General features: G+C 50.6%; 1 protein-coding gene across 1 annotated transcript in view; it reads left to right on the plus strand.

Annotated features, from left to right (window-relative positions):
* SMYD2 (SET and MYND domain containing 2) overlaps nt 1-23,647 on the plus strand; it is a 263,828-nt gene that overhangs the window by 68,340 nt on the left and 171,841 nt on the right. The window contains exon 2 of the mRNA XM_086927896.1: nt 14,501-14,564. Within this exon, the coding sequence (XP_086784022.1) occupies nt 14,501-14,564 (64 nt within the window). The remainder of the gene's footprint in view (nt 1-14,500; nt 14,565-23,647) is intronic.

The following is a 23,647-nucleotide window of genomic DNA, read 5'->3' on the forward strand; positions in this document are numbered from 1 at the left end:
TTATGGATCAGTAGGACTTGATGTTTTGGTACACACACTACAATAAGCAAGCTTAGTATTTGGTCACAGTTATTTAAGTCCTAGCGAAACTTAATTTTTCACCCATAAATGTAATAGCATTTTTGACCTGGATAATATTGGACCAACCCACCCTATCTTTAAAGTTAAAATTCATATTTCATACAGAAAAATCTACATTTTTGACTGTAGATACAGATATTCTCCATCAGTGAGGGCAATTCTCTTGTGCCCTCTCTAAGTATTTAAAGCTGACTTCATAATTCAAAATCCTGTGAGAATCAGGGCATCAATAGCAAAAGCATAGGTATTCATGAGTCCTAATTCCATCATTAATGCTAGCAGCAATAAGCTAATTTTTACTAATGCTAGGGATAGCATAATGTTACCCTTTATTCAATGAAAAAAGTAATGTTTATTCACTGGAACAGTCAATACCATATAAAAAGAGTTGCAATTTTAGTGTTAAAAACATAAAGGGGCTAGTAAGATGTTTCCCACCTGTTGAGTAGTACGTAGTTCTCATGATGTGCTTACTCAACATCCAATATCATTATGCCATGCTCCCACCATCCATCCAGAAGTTCAACCATTCATCCACATTCCAGTTGGCCACTCCAATTCACCATCTCGCCTCAACAACATTCAGCAGAAAGGTAAGTTTGGCACGGCGACATAACGGTGGCCTAAGAATGCTGTTCAGGTATTGTTTGTTTCCCTATTAAGGGTCCTTCTGAACACATTGTTGTGGAAGCTTAGCTACTGCATATATAAATATATTTTTCCACCGCACCTGCCCCCTAGCATGTTAGAAAGATTCTGTCCAACTGTACTTTGAATACTGGAACTCTCCTCAACAAGTTGCACTAGCTACTCTGAGCTGCATTTTCATGAAAATTGTAATATTCATATGCTGCAAGAATAGGAGCACCACAAGACAGCTTAGATGTAGGGCATGAAGTGCCCAAAGACTTTGTGTGTGTATATCTGTCTGATGGTGGAAAATCCTCACAAAAAAGCAAATTTGAGTGTAGGATTCTGGAATTGGTGGAGTGAGGATTCCCAAAGAGCAGACCTGACCGTTTTTCTTTATGCTATTGTGAAATCTGATGAAGACTCTATCCTAGTTTTGGTACAAATACTCCATTAGCCGAATGGTGGGTGAAAAAGACGTGCCCTAAAACAGAAAAAGTCAACCCCTCCTATGGCACTTTCCTAGGTTTATTCTATCCCCTGGAATCTTAGCAGGATCATGATCCTATCGATAACTGGTCCCACTGGGCATCAGAGATTTTCCTGAAGCTGGAGAGAGGGCAGCGAAGGGCAAGAACTCCCTGGCTTGTTTCCTCATACTCCAGTTTGCAAATTTTCACAGCAGCCATGGCTGAATAAGCATTCTGTTGAGTGAGGTTGGTGTGGCAGTATTAACACCATGACAGCAAATTGACAGTTTACTAATCAGCATAATTGCCTTGTGGACAGTGAGTCATAGAAAAAGACTTGTGAACCCCATCACAAGTCACCCTTCGCTGCCCTCTAGTAACATCCATGGCTCTCAGTTTTCTTATGACCCGCCCCACTTTCTGTGAAGTCTTCTTAGCTTCCATGTCAGTGTTCCTTTTCCACCCTTAAAACAGGTCACTGTCTTGAGCATATTTTCCTAATCTTCAAGTCTGTCCTGTTCTGAAATAGATTTGGTCTGAACGCTTTCTAGGGCCTGTGTTGGACAGGCCTCGTGGCCGGCCCGTCCCCGCCCCGCATGGCGGGCCACGGACCCCTGCTCCTCCTGTTCCCCGGACAAGAACCACCCTTGCAACCCACCGGGACAACCCCCGGCCCTTCCCCGACGGAACCCTGGCTCCTGAACACCCCAGCATCGGCTGGCCCGTGTCCCTTCCAGAACCCCGGTCTCCGGCCCAGCCGCCATTTTGGACACTACACGACCAGGCCTCGTGGCCTCGGGTCGACCTCGGCCTCGGGCCCAGCCAGGCCCCGACATCGAGGCACCACCATCCACCCAGGGGGTGAAGAGACCACTTGGCAGGTCAATGGGAGAAGGAGTATCGACGGCTCCCCTCCGCCAGGTGTCGATCGCCCCCAGCCTCCCCGGGCGCTGGCTCCACTCCCCTGCTGGGTGTCTGGACTCCCTCATCCCGGACCTCCCGACCTCCAAGTGCGAGGGTCCGGACATCAAAGGGGCCCAGACCTATAACTGGGGCAGCTCCAGAGCAGGAAGGCAGTTGTATCCTTGAGTCGAGAGACACCGAGACAAACTCATCCTTGGAGGCCTGCTGGCGCTGCCGCGGCCCTCCTCGTCGTGAACCACCTTCCAGGCCTGCTGGCGCTGCCGCGGCCCATCCTTGCGAACCCTCCAGCTCGAGGATTGTGAGCTCCACCTTTTGCTGCTTCTGTATCAGACCGGTATTCAGACTGTCCCGCTACCCTTTTCCCCAAAGAGACTAGAATTGACGGGATCCTCGTATCCTGGTCCCACTGTACCGCTCATCACCTTGCCTAAAGATATACATAAAAGTGTGCAGAACTCATCTCTGTGTGGTGTCTATCTGTTGGGGGGGGGAAGTTACTTGTCTGTACGATTACCGGAGAGGGCCCTCGCCGGAGGCCTCTCCCCCTGTACTCGGCCGACCCTCCGGGTCTCCTTCTAACATTGGTGGCCAGCGGCGCGATCCGAGCCGACGCATAATCGTACAGAGAGTAACTCACCCCACGACACACAGCCACCATGACGACAAAGGAAAGTGGAACAACAGAAACATTTCTGATGGAAAAGCTGGAAGAGTACAGCCACAAAGAACTAAAACAATTTTGCATAGAACTGGGCATTGCTACCACGGGACTGAGCACGAAAGATGACCTCAAGCATGCCTTAGAATCTTGGGTGGAGACGGAAACATCCCCACCCCAAAATCAAAGCCTCGAGACCACCGAAACCAGTACCACCACTGTGGACGAAAGGCCCGAGAACGGGAGAAAAGCCGGCTCCACGAATTGGAGCTGGCTCGAATCCGCTTAGATGGAGAACTCAAATTGGCAGAACAAAAAATAACCCTCGAACACTTGCGGCTCAGGGAAGAACGAGAAGAGAAAAAGAGCCAGAGGGAGCTAGAAGAAAAAAGACTAGCATACGAGCATGAGCGCAACTTGAATGAACTAGAGATTCGACGGCAGAACAAAGACCTCGGCGTCTCCGGGCACCAGAGCCCCACTGCCCCTACGGACCCTAAGGTCCACATCCCCAAAGACGTCGTCAGGGAATACTACCGGAACGATGATATCCAGCAATGGTTTAAAGCCTACGAGGTCGCAATGACCTCTCACCGAATCCCGCGGAGCAACTGGGGAGCCGGGTTATGGGGGAAATTCGTCAACGAAGGAAGAGACGCCCTGCTGCAACTCCCCGACCACCAGATGACATCCTACGACCACATGAAGTCCGCCCTCCTCACTCGCTATGGGCTCACGCCCGAAATGTACCGGCAGAGATTTCGAGACTGCAAACGAATCCCTGGTACAACCTGGGTGAAGTACGTGAACTTTTTCAGCCGAGCCTTCGAGGGGTGGATCAAGGGCAGCCAGGTCACCACCTACGAGCAATTATTCGACCTCATGGTATGGGAGCACCTCTCCAATAATTGCTTTGTCGAACTAAGACAGCACCTCCTTGATAGTAAGCTGACCGAACCTCGGAAACTCGCCATCAAAGCAGACCGATGGGAGAGCACCCGAGTCCCTCGGAGCTGGCCCAGCGAACAGAACAGAGCCTCCCAAGGGCCCCACCGCCCACGGGGGGGAGGAGGAGGCCAGGGTCGGGCCGAGATACCGTCACGGTGCCCTCCACGAACAACCCCCCGCCCCCGGCCGGAAGAGGAAGCCCTCCAACGCGACCAGGGTTCCGCTCCAACGTTACCTGCCACAAATGCCAACGACCCGGCCACTACGCCAATGATCCGAACTGCCCGAAAAATCAGAGCCCCATGAACCGCCAGATCACCGCCGCCGCCCTGGGAGAAGAGCTGGGCCAAGAAGACGCCGAAGGATACGAGCAGTACCAGCCCGAGTGGGAACCAGCCGCCATGTCCCTGGTCTGTCTAGGGAGAGGGACATGGTCCCGCGGGCGCCCATCCCCGCCAACACGCAGAAATACAGCCAGTGGGTCACCATCAATGGACGCCGGGCTGAAGCCCTCCGTGACACAGGGGCCAGTGTGACCGCAGTCCGCTGCCATCTGGTGACCCCTGACCAGATCCTACCCAATGTACTTTGTCCAGTGCGGTCGGCAGACAACTTCGAAAACCTGTGCCAGATGGCCCGCGTCCCCTTCGAGTGGGGAGGGGTGTCCGGCATGCTAAAAGTAACTGTCCGCGACGATGCCCCGGTGGACTGCCTTCTGGGGAACGACCTCGAGAGCTACCCCTGGGCAGCCGTTGAGCGGAGGGAGCACCTGGGGATTCTGGGTCTCCCTGAATGGGTCTGTGTAACGACCCGATCCATGGCCGCCCGCGCCATCTCCAGCCCAGAGGAACAGGAGTGGCCCGAACCTCCTCCGCCAGTCGTCACAGAAGAAGCCACCCCTGAGCCTGGTCCTCCGGGGTCCGGCCACGAAGAACCGGATCAACTCCAAGATCTCCCGGAGCTGGCCCAGTGGCGCCAAGAAGGTGGTCCCACTCAGGAACAGTTCCGCCAAGAACAAAGAGCGTGTCCCTCCCTCGAGGGACTCCGACAACAAGCCCTAGCCCAGAGCGCAGGGGATGCCTCGGGGGCCCACTGGATCTACTGGGACAACAAGCTGCTCTACAGTGAGCAAAAGATTGCCGAGCTGGGAGCCAGCCGGGTGCTGGTGGTCCCCCTCCGATTCAGAGACTTCCTATTGAACTTGGCCCACGATGTGCCTCTTGCCGGGCACCTGGGGCAGGACAAGACGTACAGCCGCCTGGTGACCCACTTCTATTGGCCAAAGATGCGGAACGATGTAGCGAACCATTGCCGGGCCTGCCCCACCTGCCAGGCCAGCGGGAAAAGCGGCCGGAAACTGAAAGTCCCCCTGCAACCCTTTCCCCTCGTCACCACTCCCTTTGAGCGGGTGGGTATAGACATTGTGGGACCCTTGGAGCCCCGGACAGCACAGGGACACCGGTTCATCCTTGTCCTGGTGGACCATGCCACCCGCTATCCCAAAGCCATTCCTCTCCAGACCGTGACCGCGCCCGTGGTGGGCCGAGCCTTGATGGGAATCTTCTCGCTGGTGGGCTTCCCCCGAGAAGTCGTCAGTGACAGGGGCACGAACTTTATCTCCAGGTACATGAAGTCCCTATGGCAACAGTACGGGGTCACCTACAAATTCACGACCCCCTATCACCCGCAAGGGAACGGACTAGTGGAACGATTTAACCGCACCCTCAAGGGGATGATCATGGGCCTGGAAGAACCCCTACGTCGCCAATGGGACGTGCTGCTCCCGTGCCTCCTGTTCGCTTACAGGGAGGTCCCCCAGAAATCCCTGGGCTTCAGTCCGTTCGAACTCTTGTATGAACACCCCGTCCGGGGCCCCCTCAGCCTGGTCAAAGAAGGGTGGGAGGTGGCCCCTCAGAAGACTCCCCCTGATGTATACAAGTACCTCCTGACCCTCCGTAACCAGACCCGGCGGTTCAGGGAACTTGCCAAGGCCAACCTCGAAGCCAGCCAAGAAGACATGAAGCGCTGGTATGATCAAAATGCCTCATCCATAGAGTTTGAGCCAGGACAACAGGTCTGGGTGATGTCCCTGGTTGAACCTTGCGCCCTCCAGGACAAATGGACGGGACCCTTCAAAGTGGTGGAGCGCAAGGGCCCCGTCACCTACCTGGTAGACATGGAGTCACCCCGAAACCCCCTACGTGTCCTCCACGTCAACCGGCTCAAGCCCCACTTTGTGCGCTCGGAACTTAGCCTCCTGATGGCTACCGACAGTGGGGCTGAAGAAGACTCCGAGCCCCTCCCCGATCTCCTGAAAACGCTCGAGAAGGACGGCTCCGTGGAGGGAGTCCACCTTTCCGATGCCCTGTCCCCAGCACAACGCCAAGACTGCCAAGAACTGCTAATACAATTTGCCGACCTGTTCTCCCTCATCCCTGGGGTCACCCCCTGGTGCCTCCACGACGTTGACACCGGGGATAGCCCCCCTATCCGACACAGGGTGTACAGGGTACCTGATCGAGTACGCGCCTGCATCCAGTCGGAGGTCTCCAAGATGCTAGCTCTGGGAGTGATCGAGCCGTCCGAAAGCCCCTGGGCCAGCCCGGTCGTGCTGGTCCCCAAGGCCGCCGCCCCGGGTGTCGCCCCTGAGCTCAGGTTCTGTGTAGACTATCGGGGTCTGAACGCCGTCACCAGGACCGACGCTCATCCCATCCCACGGGCAGATGAACTGATTGACCGCATGGGGGCCGCCCGCTACCTGAGCATCTTCGATTTGACAGCGGGCTATTGGCAGATCGGCCTCACCCCAGGTGCCCAGGAGCGATCCGCCTTCTCTACCCCGGATGGCCACTACCACTTCAAGGTGATGCCATTCGGCATGAAAAACGCACCCGCCACCTTCCAGAGACTCGTGAACAAGGTGCTGGCGGGGCTCGAGGAGTTCAGCGCCGCCTATCTGGACGATATTGCTGTGTACAGCCGCCACTGGCCAGAACACCTCCACCACCTCCGCGAGGTCCTGAACGCCCTCCGGCAGGCCGGGCTAACCATCAAGGCCAGCAAGTGCCAGGTCGGCCAAGGGTCCGTGACCTACCTGGGACATCAGGTGGGAAGTGGCCTGGTGGCCCCCCTCCAGCTCAAGATTGCCGCCATCCAGGCCTGGGAGCCCCGGTCACCCAGACAGAGGTCCAAGCCTTCCTGGGGCTCACCGGGTACTACCGGCGCTTCGTAAAGGACTATGGCAGCATTGTGGGGCCCCTCACAGAACTCCCATCCAAAAAGAACCCCAAGAGAGTCAACTGGACTCCTGAATGTCCTTTGAGAACTTGAAGTCCGCCATGTGCACCGCCCCCGTGCTCCAGGCCCCCGACTACAGCCGGGAATTCATTGTACAGACGGACGCCTCAGATCATGGCGTGGGGGCCGTCCTATCCCAACTCAATACCGAAGGAGTCGATCAGCCAGTGGCCTTCATCAGCCGACGCCTGCTGGCCCGAGAACAACGCTGGTGCACCATCGAGCGGGAGGCCTTCGCCGTAGTGTGGGCCCTCAAGAAGCTCCGGCCCTACCTTTTCGGTACCCACTTCCGGGTACAAACAGATCACCGACCCCTGCAATGGCTGATGCAGATGCGGGGAGAAAACCCGAAGCTGTTGCGTTGGTCCATCTCCCTGTAGGGGATGGACTTCACTGTGGAACATCGTCCCGGCCAAGACCACGCCAACGCAGACGGCCTGTCCCGCTTCTTCCGCCTCGGCGAGGAGAGTACCCAAGAGGATGGGTGACTCTCCCTGCCTTCAGCTGGGGGGGACGCATGTTGGACAGGCCTCGTGGCCGGCCCGTCCCCGCCCCGCATGGCGGGCCACGGACCCCTGCTCCTCCTGTTCCCCGGACTAGAACCACCCTTGCAACCCACCGGGACAACCCCCGGCCCTTCCCCGACGGAACCCTGGCTCCTGAACACCCCAGCATCGGCTGGCCCGTGTCCCTTCCAGAACCCCGGTCTCCGGCCCAGCCGCCATTTTGGACACTACACGACCAGGCCTCGTGGTCTCGGGTCGACCTCGGCCTCGGGCCCAGCCAGGCCCCGACATCGAGGCACCAACATCCACCCAGGGGGTGAAGAGACCACTTGGCAGGTCAATGGGAGAAGGAGTATCGACGGCTCCCCTCCGCCAGGTGTCGATCGCCCCCAGCCTCCTGGGGCACTGGCTCCACCCCCCTGCTTGGTGTCTGGACTCCCTCATCCCGGACCTCCCGACCTCCAAGTGCGAGGGTCCGGACATCAAAGGGGGCCAGACCTATAACTGGGGCAGCTCCAGAGCAGGAAGGCAGTTGTATCCTGGAGTCGAGAGACACCGAGACGAACTCATCCTTGGAGGCCTGCTGGCGCTGCCGCGGCTCCTCTTCGTGAACCATCTTCAAGGCCTGCTGGCGCTGCCGCGGCCCTCCTCGTCGTGAACCATCTTCAAGGCCTGCTGGCGCTGCCGTGGCCCTCCTCGTCGTGAACCATCTTCGAAGCCTGCTGGCGCTGCCGCGGCCCTCCTCGTCGTGAACCATCTTCGAAGCCTGCTGCCGCTGCCGCGGCCCTCCTCGTAGTGAACCATCTTCAAGGCCTGCTGGCGCTGCCACGGCCCTCCTCATCGTGAACCATCTTCCAGGCCTGCTGGCGCTGCCGCGGCCCATCCTTGCGAACCCTCCAGCTCGAGGATTGTGAGCTCCACCTTTTGCTGCTTCTGTATCAGACCGGTATTCAGACTGTCCCGCTACCCTTTTCCCCAAAGAGACTAGAATTGACGGGATCCTCGTATCCTGGTCCCACTGTACCGCTCATCACCTTGCCTAAAGATATACATAAAAGTGTGCAGAACTCATCTCTGTGTGGTGTCTATCTGTGGGGCGGGGGGGGGGGGGGAGTTACTTGTCTGTATGATTACCGGAGAGGGCCCTCGCCGGAGGCCTCTTCCCCCTGTACTCGGCCGACCCTCCGGGTCTCCTTCTAACAGCCTGTCTTTTTTAAGGCACACTTAAGTTTGGGCAAGTGGCATCTCATACAGAAAATCAAGGGCTGACATAAAGTTACAGAACCCTTTTTTTGACAGATTATTTGCAGTCCACTCTTCCAATTCTGACAGGATCTCCAGGCACTGATTCATACAATTTTAGTTATAGGTTAATGTTGTGATCTACTTCAAACACTTACAAACCATTTATTTATAACACAAGCCATGTGTATCGGATGCCTTAAATAGGATTGCCTTTCGTAAAATTTGTGTTCCAAAATGGATCAAACAGACTGCCCTTTCGTTCACAATATCTTTAAAGGAAGAAAAAGGTTTTTGCAAATCATTGGAAAGAAAATGGTGGCAAAGCTATAATGCTGAAGACCAAGAGATGTGTATATATAAGAGTCAGCACTAAGGAGTTTTCGCAAATCAGGACGCTAGGCACAAAGTGAAAAATTCTCCACGTAGGTCTCAGCAGCTTCTAATACATTACGTGAACTCTCATAGCTAGTCCAATCTTTTTACCTCATGCTTTAGAAGTTTTGGTAAGTAAAGTTACCCCTTCCCTGGAAGTATGTAACGACTAGTCAAACTATTTTCATGAAAAAGTTCAGACCATTCATTCACATTTTACTGAGAAAGCCTTTCTTTCCCTCGGACTCAATACACTTGAAGAGAGGATCTGGTCCTGTTTTAGCGACTTTCAATGCTATATCCCTAGAACAATCAACTAAGTAATTAAACAAATACAAATCTACAGCCTCAATAGATCCCCAACACTCTTGCATTTTAAGTTTACTATCAGCCTCAATGAATACTATTTTAAATAGCATTCTGAATAACTCTTTAAAAACTGCCATAGTGCCGGTGAGTTGAAAACAAGAAACGGTCATTATTACTTCCTTTATTGAAGAAGCGTGAAGCAGATCTTACTGTACTGTACTATACTTTACTGAGCAAATTCAGATCAATCTCACTTCTGCTGGCAATTTCCAAGATTTTGGAAAACTGTTAGCGATTTCCTGTTTATCTTGAATCAAATAATCTTTTACATGATTCACAATTAGGATTTCATCCCATTTTCAGCACTGATTCTGCCCTGTTTGAAGTAAATGAATTTATCAAAAAAGCTATTTAGATCAGGGTATTTTAGCTATGGTATTTTTTATTGAACCTGTCAGCAGCGTTCAATACAGTGTCCCATCCAATTCTGCTTCACAAATTGAAAGAGTTGGGGATCCAAGGACAGGCTTTTGCCTGGATTAAATCTTACCTGAAGGACAGAACCCAGGTGATCCACCTCCCGTCTTTTACCTCCACTGCTAATCCACTCTGTTATGGGGTTGCGCAGGGGTCTTGAATAAACCTCTCATTATTGAATATCTACCCCGAGCTGCCCGCCTAATTGGTAGAGTCCTGGGAGCTAAAAGTTATTTTCTATTCAAATGATACCCAATTGCTTCTGTAATTTAATGAAGACAGTTCTGATTGTCTGATATTTAAACAGTGCCTGAGAGGTGTATCTGAATGGATGGACAAAAATTGTCGTGAATTTAAATTCCGATAAGACTAAAATTCTGTTTTTGGAATAAAGGGTTCCCCAGAAGCTAACTAATGGTGGCCTAAAGAATTGGTGCCTGCACCCATACCTTCTCCTTTTGTAAGAAATCTTAGCTTCAAATTTGATACCAATTCATCATGTGTGCCTCAAATTCAAAATATTTCAACTGTTTGTTTCATGAAACTCAAATCTTAAAAAACAAATGCTTAGTTTGGTTACGGATAATACCCGGAAGTCCATTATCCATGCGGTAGTCCCATCGAGACTGAACTATGCAAACATTCTGAACGTGACCAGAAAGCATATATCAGACGTTGCGCTTGCCTCATCAAAACAGTATAGCATCAAGGAATAACCCCATTCTTGTTACTTAGGCAACCCGACTGGAAAACCCAGGAATTTTAATGGAGTCAAGGTAGGACCCCTTTAGAGGGGCAAAGCTCTACAGGCGTTGCTGCCAGTCCAGTGGTTTATCTGGGGGGCAGAGACAACTTCTATTTCCAATTTAGATCTCCTAGGGGAATGAACAAGACCAGATGTGAAATCTTGATTCAGATCCACCTGCAAACACGTAGGGGTAGAGCTATTCCTTGGTGGAACAGAGGTTACCACAATTGACAGCACGTTTTACTAGGTTCAAATGCTAATAGTAATATCTGATGGCTCTACAAATGGAGAAATGGAAGCACGACAGGGGAAGTTTGACCGGGGAAAGTCCAGTCCAACTTGCATTGAGAATATGGTTTGTGGTAAAAAAAAATCATCTCCTGTTGGTAACAGTGCGTTGAAAGAAATCTGAGCAATATTACAATACCCAAGAATAGAATACATACTTGCAGTCTGTACTCTGTAAATTGGTTTTCTCAGAAGTTCCGACCCCATTCCTGTTAAGTTTAAATTTGGTTTGGGAAATCAGTATGGTGTTTCCAAACTTGAGGGTGTGGCTAGACACGTAGTGAATTATCGATTTTTGCAAGTATTGAGGGCCTTTTCGCTCACCGTTTTGAGGTGTTGCACAGTAGTTTCGTTTGATATTGTGCTCCACTGATAGCCAGAGTAGGTCTTTTAAGGTTGCGGTGATGCAGTCTTTTGGGGCCCAAGCAGACTCTCACTCGTACCCTCTAAAGCTTCTGAATTTATTTTTTGGGTGCACCAGCTTGGATGAGATTGCAGTTGCCTAGATGAGTCATGGCCATTACCATTTTTAATGCAGGTGCTTATCTGCAGGAACAGGAGTACCCTTTCAGCATCATGAGCTGATACTTGATATTTCTTGTGAAATCAGTGATTTAATGACTGAAAGATGATTCTTTCGCAATCCAGACCCCAAGGATTTTGCTTGTCTGTGTTAGAGATAGGGTTACCACCATCTCCTGAAGCCAGGGCAAAGGAAGTGTATGTAGGACCAGCCGGTCAACTACCAGAACATGATTTGTGTCATTCAGGCACAAGTAGGTCTCCTCTATCCAATTGTAAGAACGCATGGAGCTATTGGTAGCCTTGTTTCATGTGTAGCTGGGTCTTGTGAGCGATCAGATGAAATTGTATATGGCGTTAAGTCATAGACTTTGCCAGTGGTCGCATGCAGGTGTTTTTAAAAACAACAGCAATGGGGAAGAGCCTTGCAGTATGATGCTGGATTTATACTTTATTGAGAAAAAGAAATGCCCCTTTGACCTGCTACCTTCAGTCTGCGAGGAATAATCTGTTTCATTACAAGTTTGTTCCTGTAATCCATACCCAGAATTCCAAGAACTTTAGCAGGATTTTTTGATCAAACATGAGTTAAACCACAGGAAGACTTGGGAGAAACGAGATTTCATTGTGCAAGCATCTAGCTAGTGTCATGAGTGACTAATCTCAGCAATAATGGATTCTGCACTTATGAGTAGTGGAAGACTGATTGACAGTCCTATATTATGTTACATTCCTTTACGTCATTATTGGTTGATTCGTGTAAGAAGGGATTGGACTCTACTCTCTTGACATATTCTGTAACGGTCTAGGTATAGGTGTTTGTTTTGCTTTCTTCTGAGTTATTCACTAATTGAAGGAATAAACACATTGTAGTATTTGAAAACAACATTTGAGCATGGTGGAGGTTTTGAAAATAATAATTTCAATGTATTTTGACATCACTAAGAACAAAAACGGTGTTAGAAAAGTTTGTTCCTAAATACCTGAATAATGTGTTTTGATTTAGATTAATCTCGCAGCGAAAATTACTTAGCTTTGCTTTTAATATTCTTGATTCGAGGTGACCTATTTTAACTTGTTTTCCATAATGGAAATTCATATTTTTTCTGATTTCACTGGTATTTGCTAAGGCACGGAATTTTAGTTAATCTGTGAACACATTAAATGCTTTTGTGTTTGTACACTCTATAATTTCAACACAACTTTACAAAATTCCCAAATGTACATGCCGATCAATACCTTAAACTGTACTGCTTATCAGTAGTGCAAGCAGACAGACACACTGTGAATATGTGAGCCCCCTTTGTTTCATGGTGGAAGCAATGTCATATTGACTAAAATTATAGGATTTCATTTGGACTGGTAGTATTATTGTCCACTTGGCCTGGTGATCCCAGCTCCCGGTTTTGGGAAACATTGTCATACGTTGGGCCACGATCAGTGGAAGGCAGGGGAGATTGTTCAAATTCAGTAGCATTTGTTGTATGCTCATTATCCTAGCACATAGGCTCTTTTTCAAATGCATGAGGGGTATTTACCTCACTGGTTTAGAGGATTATTTAGCGCCCTGCATGGGAAATGTAATGCTGTTCATCGCATTAAGTGATTACTTACTTACCTACTAATTAATTTCTTGTGATGAAATGGTCTTTATGCCAAGACTTCCAAGGGTTTCAGTGCTGAGCTACAAAGAAAGACAGAAATTATATATTAAATGTAGAAAACGTCTACTAACATAGTTTGCATTATTTAACAGTCTTCTCACACAGTTCTGCTTTTCGAGAGAACATGCAAGTTTTTTTCTGCAGTGAAGCGACTTCAGATTTGTTCAGTTTTCTCACAACCTTGGTTTTCTTGGAGTGGAAGGAGGGTGTAGGTAACTCCCACGTGGTTTATATATAGGTCTGTTATCTTCTTGCAGTGCCTAATGTGTGTGTGACTAACATATGGTATTACTGCGCTCCTTCAAAATGAGAAAGCAGCCCACAGCTTCAGCATAGAACAAATCACCCACTCCTGTCAATATGCCAGGGTGAAAGGCATCACTGGCAGAGGCAGAATAACAAATGTTCACCTGTTCACTTCATCTTGTTGAGCTCAGCATAATAAATGCTTTACTCAAACTATTTCACTCTGAAAGCAAGAGTGGACTTGCTGGGGACAGTTTATAAGAAAGTTGCTTCTGACTGACCTGCTTCAATCCTCTATTAATGCAAAAAGAACAAGTGATAGACAGAATGCTGAACAATGTCAAACATTTACCCTAGTACAGAGATCTGGGCCTGAATCCATCGTCTCTTTGCTCCCCGTGCCAATCCACTTTAGACTCTTAGGCAATCCTCTATTAGCCAATACTGTCAGACTTTTACAGATGTTAATAGGGCCGATAAAGGAAGCTGGGAAGAGCTGTTTCTGGGAGCAGATCACAGGTGCATCAAGGCGGAATGTGACAAACAGCATCTGTTATTTGGGCTAAGTGAAAGCAAATAAAGGAAGGAACAAGGTCAAAGAAGGAAGAACTACAAGTATACAGAAATGGAATTCCTTGCAAATAACGAGAAGTCTTACAGCCGAGCTTAAGACTGCACCATCAAAACAGGGGTAGTCGTGTGCTTCAAACGTTATGGCTGACAAGGGCCCAATCAGGGAGAGGCACTCCTGAATGACCCTTCTTTTCTCATAATTCTGGGGGTCCTGGCTAGTACCCCTCGGGGTCAGCAACATGCAACGAGTTTATGTCAAGTTAAGAGTTTGTTTTATATTATGTGGTTATATATAATTTGAAATTGACAAACTATAGACCCCGTCCCATACACGTATATTGCAGTGTCTTCTGTTATGTGTCAAACGTAACCTGGACCATTATGCGTTATTATTTGGGCGGAAATGATTAATCTGCATAAAGCTCTTTAAGCGCTTATCACCTGCTGGAACCGTTTCATAAAGTGTTTGTTACCTTCTGTTGTATAATATCTATGAGTCTTTAACCTGCATCTTGTTATACATTTGTGTTTTTTTTTTTTAGGAAAGAAGGCTTATCGAAGTGCGGAAGATGTAAACAGGCGTTTTACTGCAACGTGGATTGTCAGGTATTGCAATTTTAAAACTTTCCTTTTTCTTTTTGCTGCTAAATTCCACTGTTCTCCATAGTAACCTATTATTGCACTTAATCACCTGAGTAATGTTTCCCCTTTATGAATCTGACTCGTTTGAGTTGGTAAACTTGGGCCATCTTTAGAATTTGCTCATAAGATTCCCTCCACTAGAATAATGTTTGAAGAATCCACAAATACTTTAAAGAGCTTATTGTAGCCAGAGCCCATCCCCAGCTGCTTGTTTATGCCCTTCTAAGCTATGTTTGTTACGTTTGACATGTGTGTAAGGTGAGGGGTGACATTGTCCTCTGCAGAAGCAATGCAGGGCTTTCTCCTCTTCAGGAGTATGTCTCTATAATACGCCATATCCCTTCCCTTGAGGTTTGTCGTGTATAATCACAGATATAATTATCACATCAGCACTAGGACTCCTGAACCTTTATTACAAGGGTGCAAAAGGCAATGACCATGCAAATAATTTGCTTTCATTTGCGCTGGTTGCATATTAATGGCCTCTGGCTGTGTTATAGACACTATTTTGCTAACACTGGGAACAGATCTCTGAACTTATGTATAAGCAGCGTTGTTAAGAAATATTGTATGGGATCCAGGAAGATCCCTTCTGATGTATACTTCTAACTGCAGATTCTTCACCTTTTCAATTCACCCAGGCACCAGACTGGATCCGAAAACCTTTTAGCAGCTGCTTCCGTGCAGGATAGGTGGCACCATGGGACTATATAGAGGTTTCATCGCGCCTCCAGCAGTGACCGCACAGAGCCATCAATAGGCAGCACCCCTGAACTGGCATCCGTTCCTTATCATCTGTGCCTTTCATTGCGGATCTGGAGCTCGGCTTCCCAACTTTGACAGTTCTTTACAGACTTCCAAACGTCTTTTTCATGACAGCCAGGCATACGTCTGCCCCAGGAGACCACAGAAGATCTGCTTGCATGAATCTTGCAACCTGGTCCCTCAGTTTTCAGAGCCTTTGTTACTTTTCAATGAAGCCCTGACAGAACGCATGACAGCGTGGTTGAAACCGTGTTCAGCGACACCAGAAAGTATCCTCATTGCTACGCACCATAGGCCTGCGAGGCGAACCCAAATACCTTTTACATTGTTCCCCCTGTCAGATAATCGGCATATTGACGCATTCGAGAAGATGGTATTCTCTTCTGCCAATTGTCATTTGAGTCTCTCTGAAACATTTTGTTTGTTGGGGAGAGCCACTCAAGGCCCCTAGTATATGTCAAGTGAGCTACTCCCCGCCCTCGTCGCTGAGTTTCAAAATACTTTTGCCCAGATGGTCCATAACCGATAGGACACGGCCAAGTGTATTTTTAGAGCAGGCCTGGACACCACGGACTGTGTGAGCTGTGCTATGAGCACTACTGTAGTGATTCACTGTCAAGCCTGGATGTGTGCCACAAGTTGTTTTGGGGACTTTTAGGCATCCCTTATGGATATGCTCTTTGAGGGCTCCAAGCTGTGTTGAGACAAAGCAGATGTGGCCTTACAATTGCTAAAACATGGCCTTACTGCAGCCAAATAATTGGGCTTACAGTCTTGGCAGCCATTTCCACCAACAAGACAGAAAGTTTCAAGAATATGGTCAGGTGTGGAAGGGCTTTTGTGTAATCATAACAGTGGCGGCTCCTCTGCTAAGGCACAGGGAGCGTCGCCCCACTGCTTTGAAGCAGTGAAAGAAAGGAAAAATACCATGATAATAACTTAATTTTATTATCATTTCATTTTATCCTGCTGTGGCAGCTTTGCATGACGGGGCGGGCTACTCTGCTTGTAGGGCAGGGGAGGTGTAGTTGCACCCTCCTAAGTTCGCAATGACTGTTTGTCCGACCCTATTGGGCCGGCCAAACATTCATATGCACTTTGCATGTTCTCCTTGCATGCTGCTTTGCAGCCTGCATGGAGAACATGCCCAGGCCCCCAGTCCTTGGCTGAGTGCCAAACCACAGCGCTAAGACAAATCATAACGCTGCATTGCAACATTGTGATTGGTCAGTGGAGCCTGGCTGCCTGCATCCTGTTCCATTCCTGAGAACACGGAGAAAAGGTACATTGTCTTCTTTTTTTTATAATCCCCTTATCCCCCACACCCTCCACCCCCGATCCATGCTGGCTGCTACTGAATCATAATGCATGTTGCAAGCAAGACCGGCCTCATTGCATAGAAACATGATTGCATATAATATTAACAAAGGCATGTGGTAGACGTGGGGCCTAGAAAAGCAGGCTAATAGTTTGAAAGGGTATACGAATGAGTGCATGCTCAATCATCATGTGTTCATGTTAGAAACTCCTTGTTTTCTTACACTGTTCAAGCTTTCAAGCCCGCAAAGGAAATCTTTCCTCTTTTTTGATGCACTCATTTCAACAGTGGCTGCAAAGGAAGATGACCCTGGAGAGATCTGTCTTGGAAGGAAGAAAATGAGAGTAACATTAGCTTCTGCAAAAGGGCATTGTTTGCACATTTTTTGTCTCATCATTCGTGTGAGAGGTACATAAGGAACCAATGCAGGGGCAGGGTTAGACGCATGGACCGGTTGCTGAGGGAAATGCTGAAGGACTGAATTTCCAACTCTGAGCCAATGGCAGCATAAAAAAAGAGGGGAAACTATGCAGGGCTTGCCAACATTTAGATTTATTACATTAATATAGCCACATACCTTAGCCAACAACATTTAGACACTTTGGGTATGAAATAAGTCAACAGGTTAGGGACGTGTGTGGGAATATGATTGGGGCTTGGATACTATTTCCCTTGATCTGCATATTATCTGCTTAGTGATTCATAATAATAACGATCATTTGGAAACACATGATTAGTAGACAAACCCTGATAAATTAAAGAATTATATGGTATTAGTATACCAACAATTCCATTTGCAGTTAGAGGGCAAGGGTATGGCTTCATTATCTACACCTGCAGATAATAGATTCTATGTCAGGACCGGAGGCTTCAGATTATGCTATATCTTCCTTCGCTTTATTAACATAAAGAACCACAGCAGCTCAGGAAAAGATATAATAAGAACAAAAAATGCTTTAAACATAAAGCATTGACGTAATGTTCAACAAAAAAATCAACAACTCCCAAGAGTCTCTTTGCTTATAATAATAGACCATAGTCCTTTGTCTCTGTCCATCATCACTATATAACCGGACTTCCCATCATCTTCCCTCCGCAGCCAGATAAGTGCTTTTATATTTTGTCTTCTTATATTGTGATTTATTATCTTGTGTGCGGTCTTTGGGGACTCCTTGCATGGTTTATTCCCTTTCAGAGTCCCCGGTTGCGGGAACGTTCTATCGTTCCTACGCGACTTTTCCCACTTGTGTGCGGTGCATACACAGACCGCACGGGGGCGGCCGGTCGCTTCGCCGACCCTCCGGCGCGCCTCCGCAGTGTGAGGAGCCACGCCGTGGGGTCTGCTTGCGCAGGGGCCGACCCTCGCGTACCCCTCTGACACCTGGTGATCCGGGTCTGTACTTTGCCGATTTTGACGCCCTCTGGGGTCTGTATAGCGGTTCTGACCGCGTGAATCGCCTTCGGGCGAGACCTGTGCACCTCTTTACCCGTGTGTGGCCTAGCGCGCTTGAGGGGTACGTAGACCCGGTCCCGGCGTGGAGGGTCTGCGCGCTTGGGGGTTGGTGCAGCCCACCTGCCACGTCAGCTGGCCCAAAACGTGATTGCAGCCGCTGGGCCTGCCCACATTCGAGAACTTTCTCGGTTGCCGCCCTCTTGGGTGCCCCGCATTTGCCCCTTGGTTCCGAGATGGAAGGGGAGTACGACGAGGAGGCCTGCCCCTATCTGCAGGATGATGAGTTTTATCAGGCGGTGGACAGCTCCATCTATCGTTGCGTGACAGAGGTGGTAGGGCCCATGGAGGACCGCCTTTCTGCCCGCATCGTGGAGGAATGTGCGAAGCTGGCAGCGTCGCAGGTGCCTCCGTCCCCCGAACTCCCGGGGACGTCCGGCGGGTTACCGCCCGCTCCGAAGAGACCCCGTGGTGAGGGACCTTCATCGGAGGCCCGAGGCGTGGACAAGGGCGCTTTCGAACGACTTCGCGACGCCTTCCTGGCTAAGGCGACGGCGGTGCCTCCGGCGCCCTTGGTGGACCCTGGCACTTCGGGCGACGTGTCTACTGCGCCCGCCTCCCCGATCTACGACTCACCGGACACGGATGACGACGGGGAATCGACCCGTTCTTGGCTTCCGGCGCCTTCGGCGAAGGAGATGCCCCGAGACGAGTCGGGCATGCTGGACCCGGACGAGATCGTCCACCCCCGTTCCGCGGCCTGGGCCCCGGGGGAGACGGTGGCGAAGTTTGTCGCGGGCAGACTGCGCAAGCCCCTGGAGAAGGAGGCGAGGGGTTGCTTGCGCGGGGAATGCCCTCGACCGACACTGGAAGGGAAAGTGGCCATGACACCAGAATTGGACCCCAAGATGGCCACCTTCCTGGCGAAATTCATGAAGGACCCCAGGAAGGGGATCGACCGGTCCTGGCGGGCCTGCCAGGACAAGCTGTTGGATGCGGTCGGGCCCGCAACGAAGATCCTCGATATGGCGGAGGAGGCCCGAGCGAATGGCACCGCCATTTCACCGGAGGTGCTCTCCAACTGGGCCCAGAGGGTGATCGTATTTTTGGGCAACGCCAACTGTGCCCTATCCACGGAGAGGCGGCGTTCGCTCCTTATCAAGCTGGATCCGAAGCTGGGGGACCTGGCCTCGTCGGAGGCAGGTGCCGTGGCCCAGGGCGGCCTCTTCGGTGAGCCTTTCATCCGCGAGCTGGGAAAGTTCGTGAACACATTCACGTCGCTGGACAAGGCCCAGTCCAGCATCAAGAGGGTGTTCCACCAGCGTTTTTCTGGAGGGGCCGGTCGCGGCAGGGGCCGCGCGATCGGCCGTGGTCAGCAGACCAACAACCGTGGACAAGGCTCCGGAAGAGGTCAGTACCAGACCTCGGCCAACTACACCAACTTCTACCCCACCAGGGGACAACGCTATGGTGGCAGAGGGTTCAAGAAGAACTCCGGACAAGGAAATGCCCCCGGTAAGTGTACTTTGCTTAGATCAAGTGCCGATTGGGGGGCGGCTGGAACGCTTTTACGGGGAGTGGGAATTACTCACTGCCGATGCTTGGGTTTTGCAAACTGTGAGAGGTTTCCATATAGAGTTTTACGACCAGCCAACTCAGGTGAGGCCCCCGCGCCCTATGGTTTTTGCAGATTCCGACGCGCGCTTGATAGACGAAGAGGTCTCAGACTTGCTGCGCAAGGGAGCCATCCGTCTATCAACGCGCCACCCACATGGGTTCCTCAGCAACGTCTTCTTGGTAGACAAGACAGATGGGGGCAAGAGGCCTGTGATCAATCTCAAGGAGTTCAATGGGTGGTTGGTCTACCGTCACTTCAAGATGGAGGGGATCCACCTCCTTCGGGACGTGCTCCTCCCTCGGGATTGGATGGTGCGACTGGATCTCAAGGATGCCTACTTGGTCGTTCCCATCCACCCCCCTCATCGTCGTTTCCTACAATTCCTGTGGGACGGCAAGGTGTTCGAATTCACCGCCCTGCCGTTCGGTCTTTCTTCGGCCCCGTGGTGCTTCACGAAGGTCCTCCACCCGGTAGTGGAGTTTCTCAGAAGTTAGGGGGTCCGTATGATAGTATACTTAGACGACATCCTCCTCATGGGGCAGTGCCCAGAGGTACTGGCAGGTCAGCTGCGTCAAGCTGTCGGCCTGCTTCAGAGACTGGGGTTCGTCATCAACGGCTCCAAGTCGGTTTTGGTCCCCACTCAGCAGATCACCTTTTTAGGTTTCGTGGTGGACTCGGTACAGGCGGTCTTGAGCCTACCGGGTCGGAAGGTCGCAAAGATATGACACCTGCTTCGGCAGACGATCGCGAGGGATCGTACGTCACTGCGCCATGTCGCCAAGGTGGTGGGTCTTCTATCGTCCTCCATCCAGGCGATTTTCCCAGGCCCGCTGCACTACAGGGCTCTTCAGCGCCTGAAGGCGCAGCATTTGCGCCGTGGGATGTGTTCCGATCAGTGGGTCCCCCTCACGGACGAAGTGAAGGAGGAGATGTCATGGTGGCTGTCTCACATGGAGGCATGGAATGGGCGAGCGATCTTCGGGTCGGCTCCGGACTTGCTCATAGAGTCAGACGCCAGCAGGTCGGGCTGGGGCGCCCGGTGCGGGGATTTTTCCACCGGCGGCGCCTGGTCGTCAGAAGAACAACAATTGCATATCAATTGTTTGGAGCTCCTTGCGGGCTCCTTCGCGGTTCGCTGTTGGACCAAAGATTCGGTGAAGGCTTGTGTCCTGCTACGGATGGACAATATTTCGGCGGTCCGGTATGTGAACCACCTAGGAGGTCCTCGGTCCCGCGCCTTGGCGGACTTAGCGAAGAACTTCTGGGATTATTGCCTGTCTCGTCACATTGCGGTGACGGCGGAGTATCTGCCAGGCCAGTGCAATCAGGTAGCGGATTGGCACTCTCGACATCTCAGGGATGCCAGCCAGTGGAAACTGGATCCGGGAGTCTTCCGGTGGCTACACTCCCTTTGGGGCCCCTTCTCGGTGGACCTCTTCGCGTCCCGTCTCGACCACCAGCTGCCGCGGTTCTACAGCTGGAGGCCGGACCCTCTGGCGGAGGCCACGGACGCGTTCTTGCAGGATTGGAGTCGGGAACAGCCGTTTGCGTTTCCCCCGTTCTCCATGATCATGCGAACGGCGGCCCAAATACGCCGCCAGGGTGCGGAACTGGTGTTGGTTACACCGCTGTGGAGGTCTCAAGTATGGTTTCCGGTTCTTCTGGAACTTTCTTGGGATTTTCCAATCCTACTCCCCCTGTTTCCTCTGCTCCTGACGAGCCCGGATCAGGGACCTCACCCTCTCGTCATGCAGAACACTCTCCGCCTCGTGGCGTGGAGGCTCTCAGGAGACGCTGGACGCTCCCGGGCCTTTCGGGGTCGGCTGCGCATTTGCTCTCCAAAGCATGGGCCGATAGTACGACGAAGCGTTACAGATCCGCTTGGCTTAAGTGGATGCGTTGGTGTTTACGAAGGGATTTGGATCCCATGGTCGCCGGCCTTGTTCCCGTGCTGAATTTCCTGGCTCATTTGGCCGACAAGGGTTTAGCGTATAGGACGATCAATGCTATCCGGTCGGCGATTTCTGCGGGCCACGATAACATCGATGGCCACCCGGTAGGGGAACACCCTTTGGTGTGCCGGCGTCTGCGAGCGGTTCGCCTCGCACTGCCGCCAGAACCCAGGTACTCCGTCCTTTGGGACGTCAATTTGGTTCTGAATCTGTTCCTGTCGTGGCCAGCGAATTCTTATCTGTCTCTTAAGGAGCTCTCGGCGAAATTAGCCATGTTGTTATGTCTGGTCTCTTGTAGGCGCGTCTCGGACGTGCGCGCGCTGGATGTTTCTGCACGCATTTTTTCCCCGGATGGGGTTACTTTTACGGTGGGCCGACGCACTAAGACGTCGTTGCGTTCCATTTCTTATCCAGCCTTTACTGACACTCCTAAGTTGTGTGTCGTGCAATGCCTCAAAGCATATGAGGACCTGACCTTGGATTTGCGCCCTCCGGGCGAGCGTCAGTTGTTGATTGCCCTGCGGAAGCCACACAAAGCTGTCTCCTCCCCTACTATTGCTCGGTGGGTGCGATGGGTCATGCAAGAAGCGGGCATCAATACTTCTCTCTTTGGAGCACACTCCGCCAGGGGGGCCATGGCCTCTAAGGCATTCTCGGTGGGTGCTCGTCTGGAGGACCTTATGCGAGCGGCGGACTGGTCCTCGGATTCCACCTTCAAGAGGTTTTATTTTAAGCCGGTGGTGGATTTGGCTCAGTTGGTGGTAAGTAAGCTTTAAACTAGCATAATCTGAAGCCTCCGGTCCTGACATAGAATCGAAATTTGCCTAGCTTACGTAACGGTAAGTTTCAATTCTATTAAGGACACGGAGGCGAGGATTATCCCACCCGGACTACAGTGGTGTCTCTACCCACCCGTATGGCAGTAAGTAAAGCGTTTTCCTTTACGTTGTCGGTACTGTGTTGTTCACTGAATGCTCCTCGCCTTGTTGTCGCATTTTCCTGGACCACCTCGCTGATGCTGTTCCTTTTTTTGGCAGGCAACGACGGTGCTAAACAGGACCAATGAGGCTTAAGCGTGATCTGCGCGAAGAAAGAGGAGGAAGATGATGGGAAGTCCGGTTATATAGTGATGATGGACAGAGACAAAGGACTATGGTCTATTATTATAAGCAAAGAGACTCTTGGGAGTTGTTGATTTTTTTGTTGAACATTACGTCAATGCTTTATGTTTAAAGCATTTTTTGTTCTTATTATATCTTTTCCTGAGCTGCTGTGGTTCTTTATGTTAATAAAGCGAAGGAAGATATAGCATAATCCTCGCCTCCGTGTCCTTAATAGAATTGAAACTTACCGTTACGTAAGCTAGGCAAATTTCGATTCTTTGATTGATATATCTAACTCCTAACACTCCCTCAACCCATTAGAAACGTGTCAGTCCTCCTTTTAACAAAGACGTGTACATTCATTTTGGGGTGAAGGTGATCTACTGGGTGAGACCCCAATACTATTGGGATGAATATAACACAACTCGTGAGGCCTGGCTTTCCTCCACAGGCAACTATCTCGGTCTGTTCAGCAGCCTGTTGTGCTTTTTCATGGCTCAAGGGGACCTAGTTGTGGCAGAGGACAGGCCACAAGGAAGGCCAGCCTCTCTCTTCAAATCACTGGTTGTGATGAGAAGGAACTTACGTATATATTTAACTACTAACATGCTACCGGGAGACCTTAACATGGTCCTTCCGTTCTTATGGTCATGCCTTTTGAGAATGTGGACAGTTCCTTGAGACCGTCTTCCTCATTGCAATTACTTCTGCCTATCGAGTCATTGATCTAATATCCTTATAGCCTCCAAATAACACCTTCTCAATTGAAAAGTTGCTGCTTCGGACTCTGGCATCTTTTCTCCTGAAAGTAATGTCGCCCTTCCATGTTGGGCTGTCTATC

This window comes from Lissotriton vulgaris, chromosome 6, assembly GCF_964263255.1.
Source record: "Lissotriton vulgaris chromosome 6, aLisVul1.2, whole genome shotgun sequence".
In the NCBI taxonomy this organism is placed as follows: Eukaryota; Metazoa; Chordata; class Amphibia; order Caudata; family Salamandridae; genus Lissotriton; species Lissotriton vulgaris.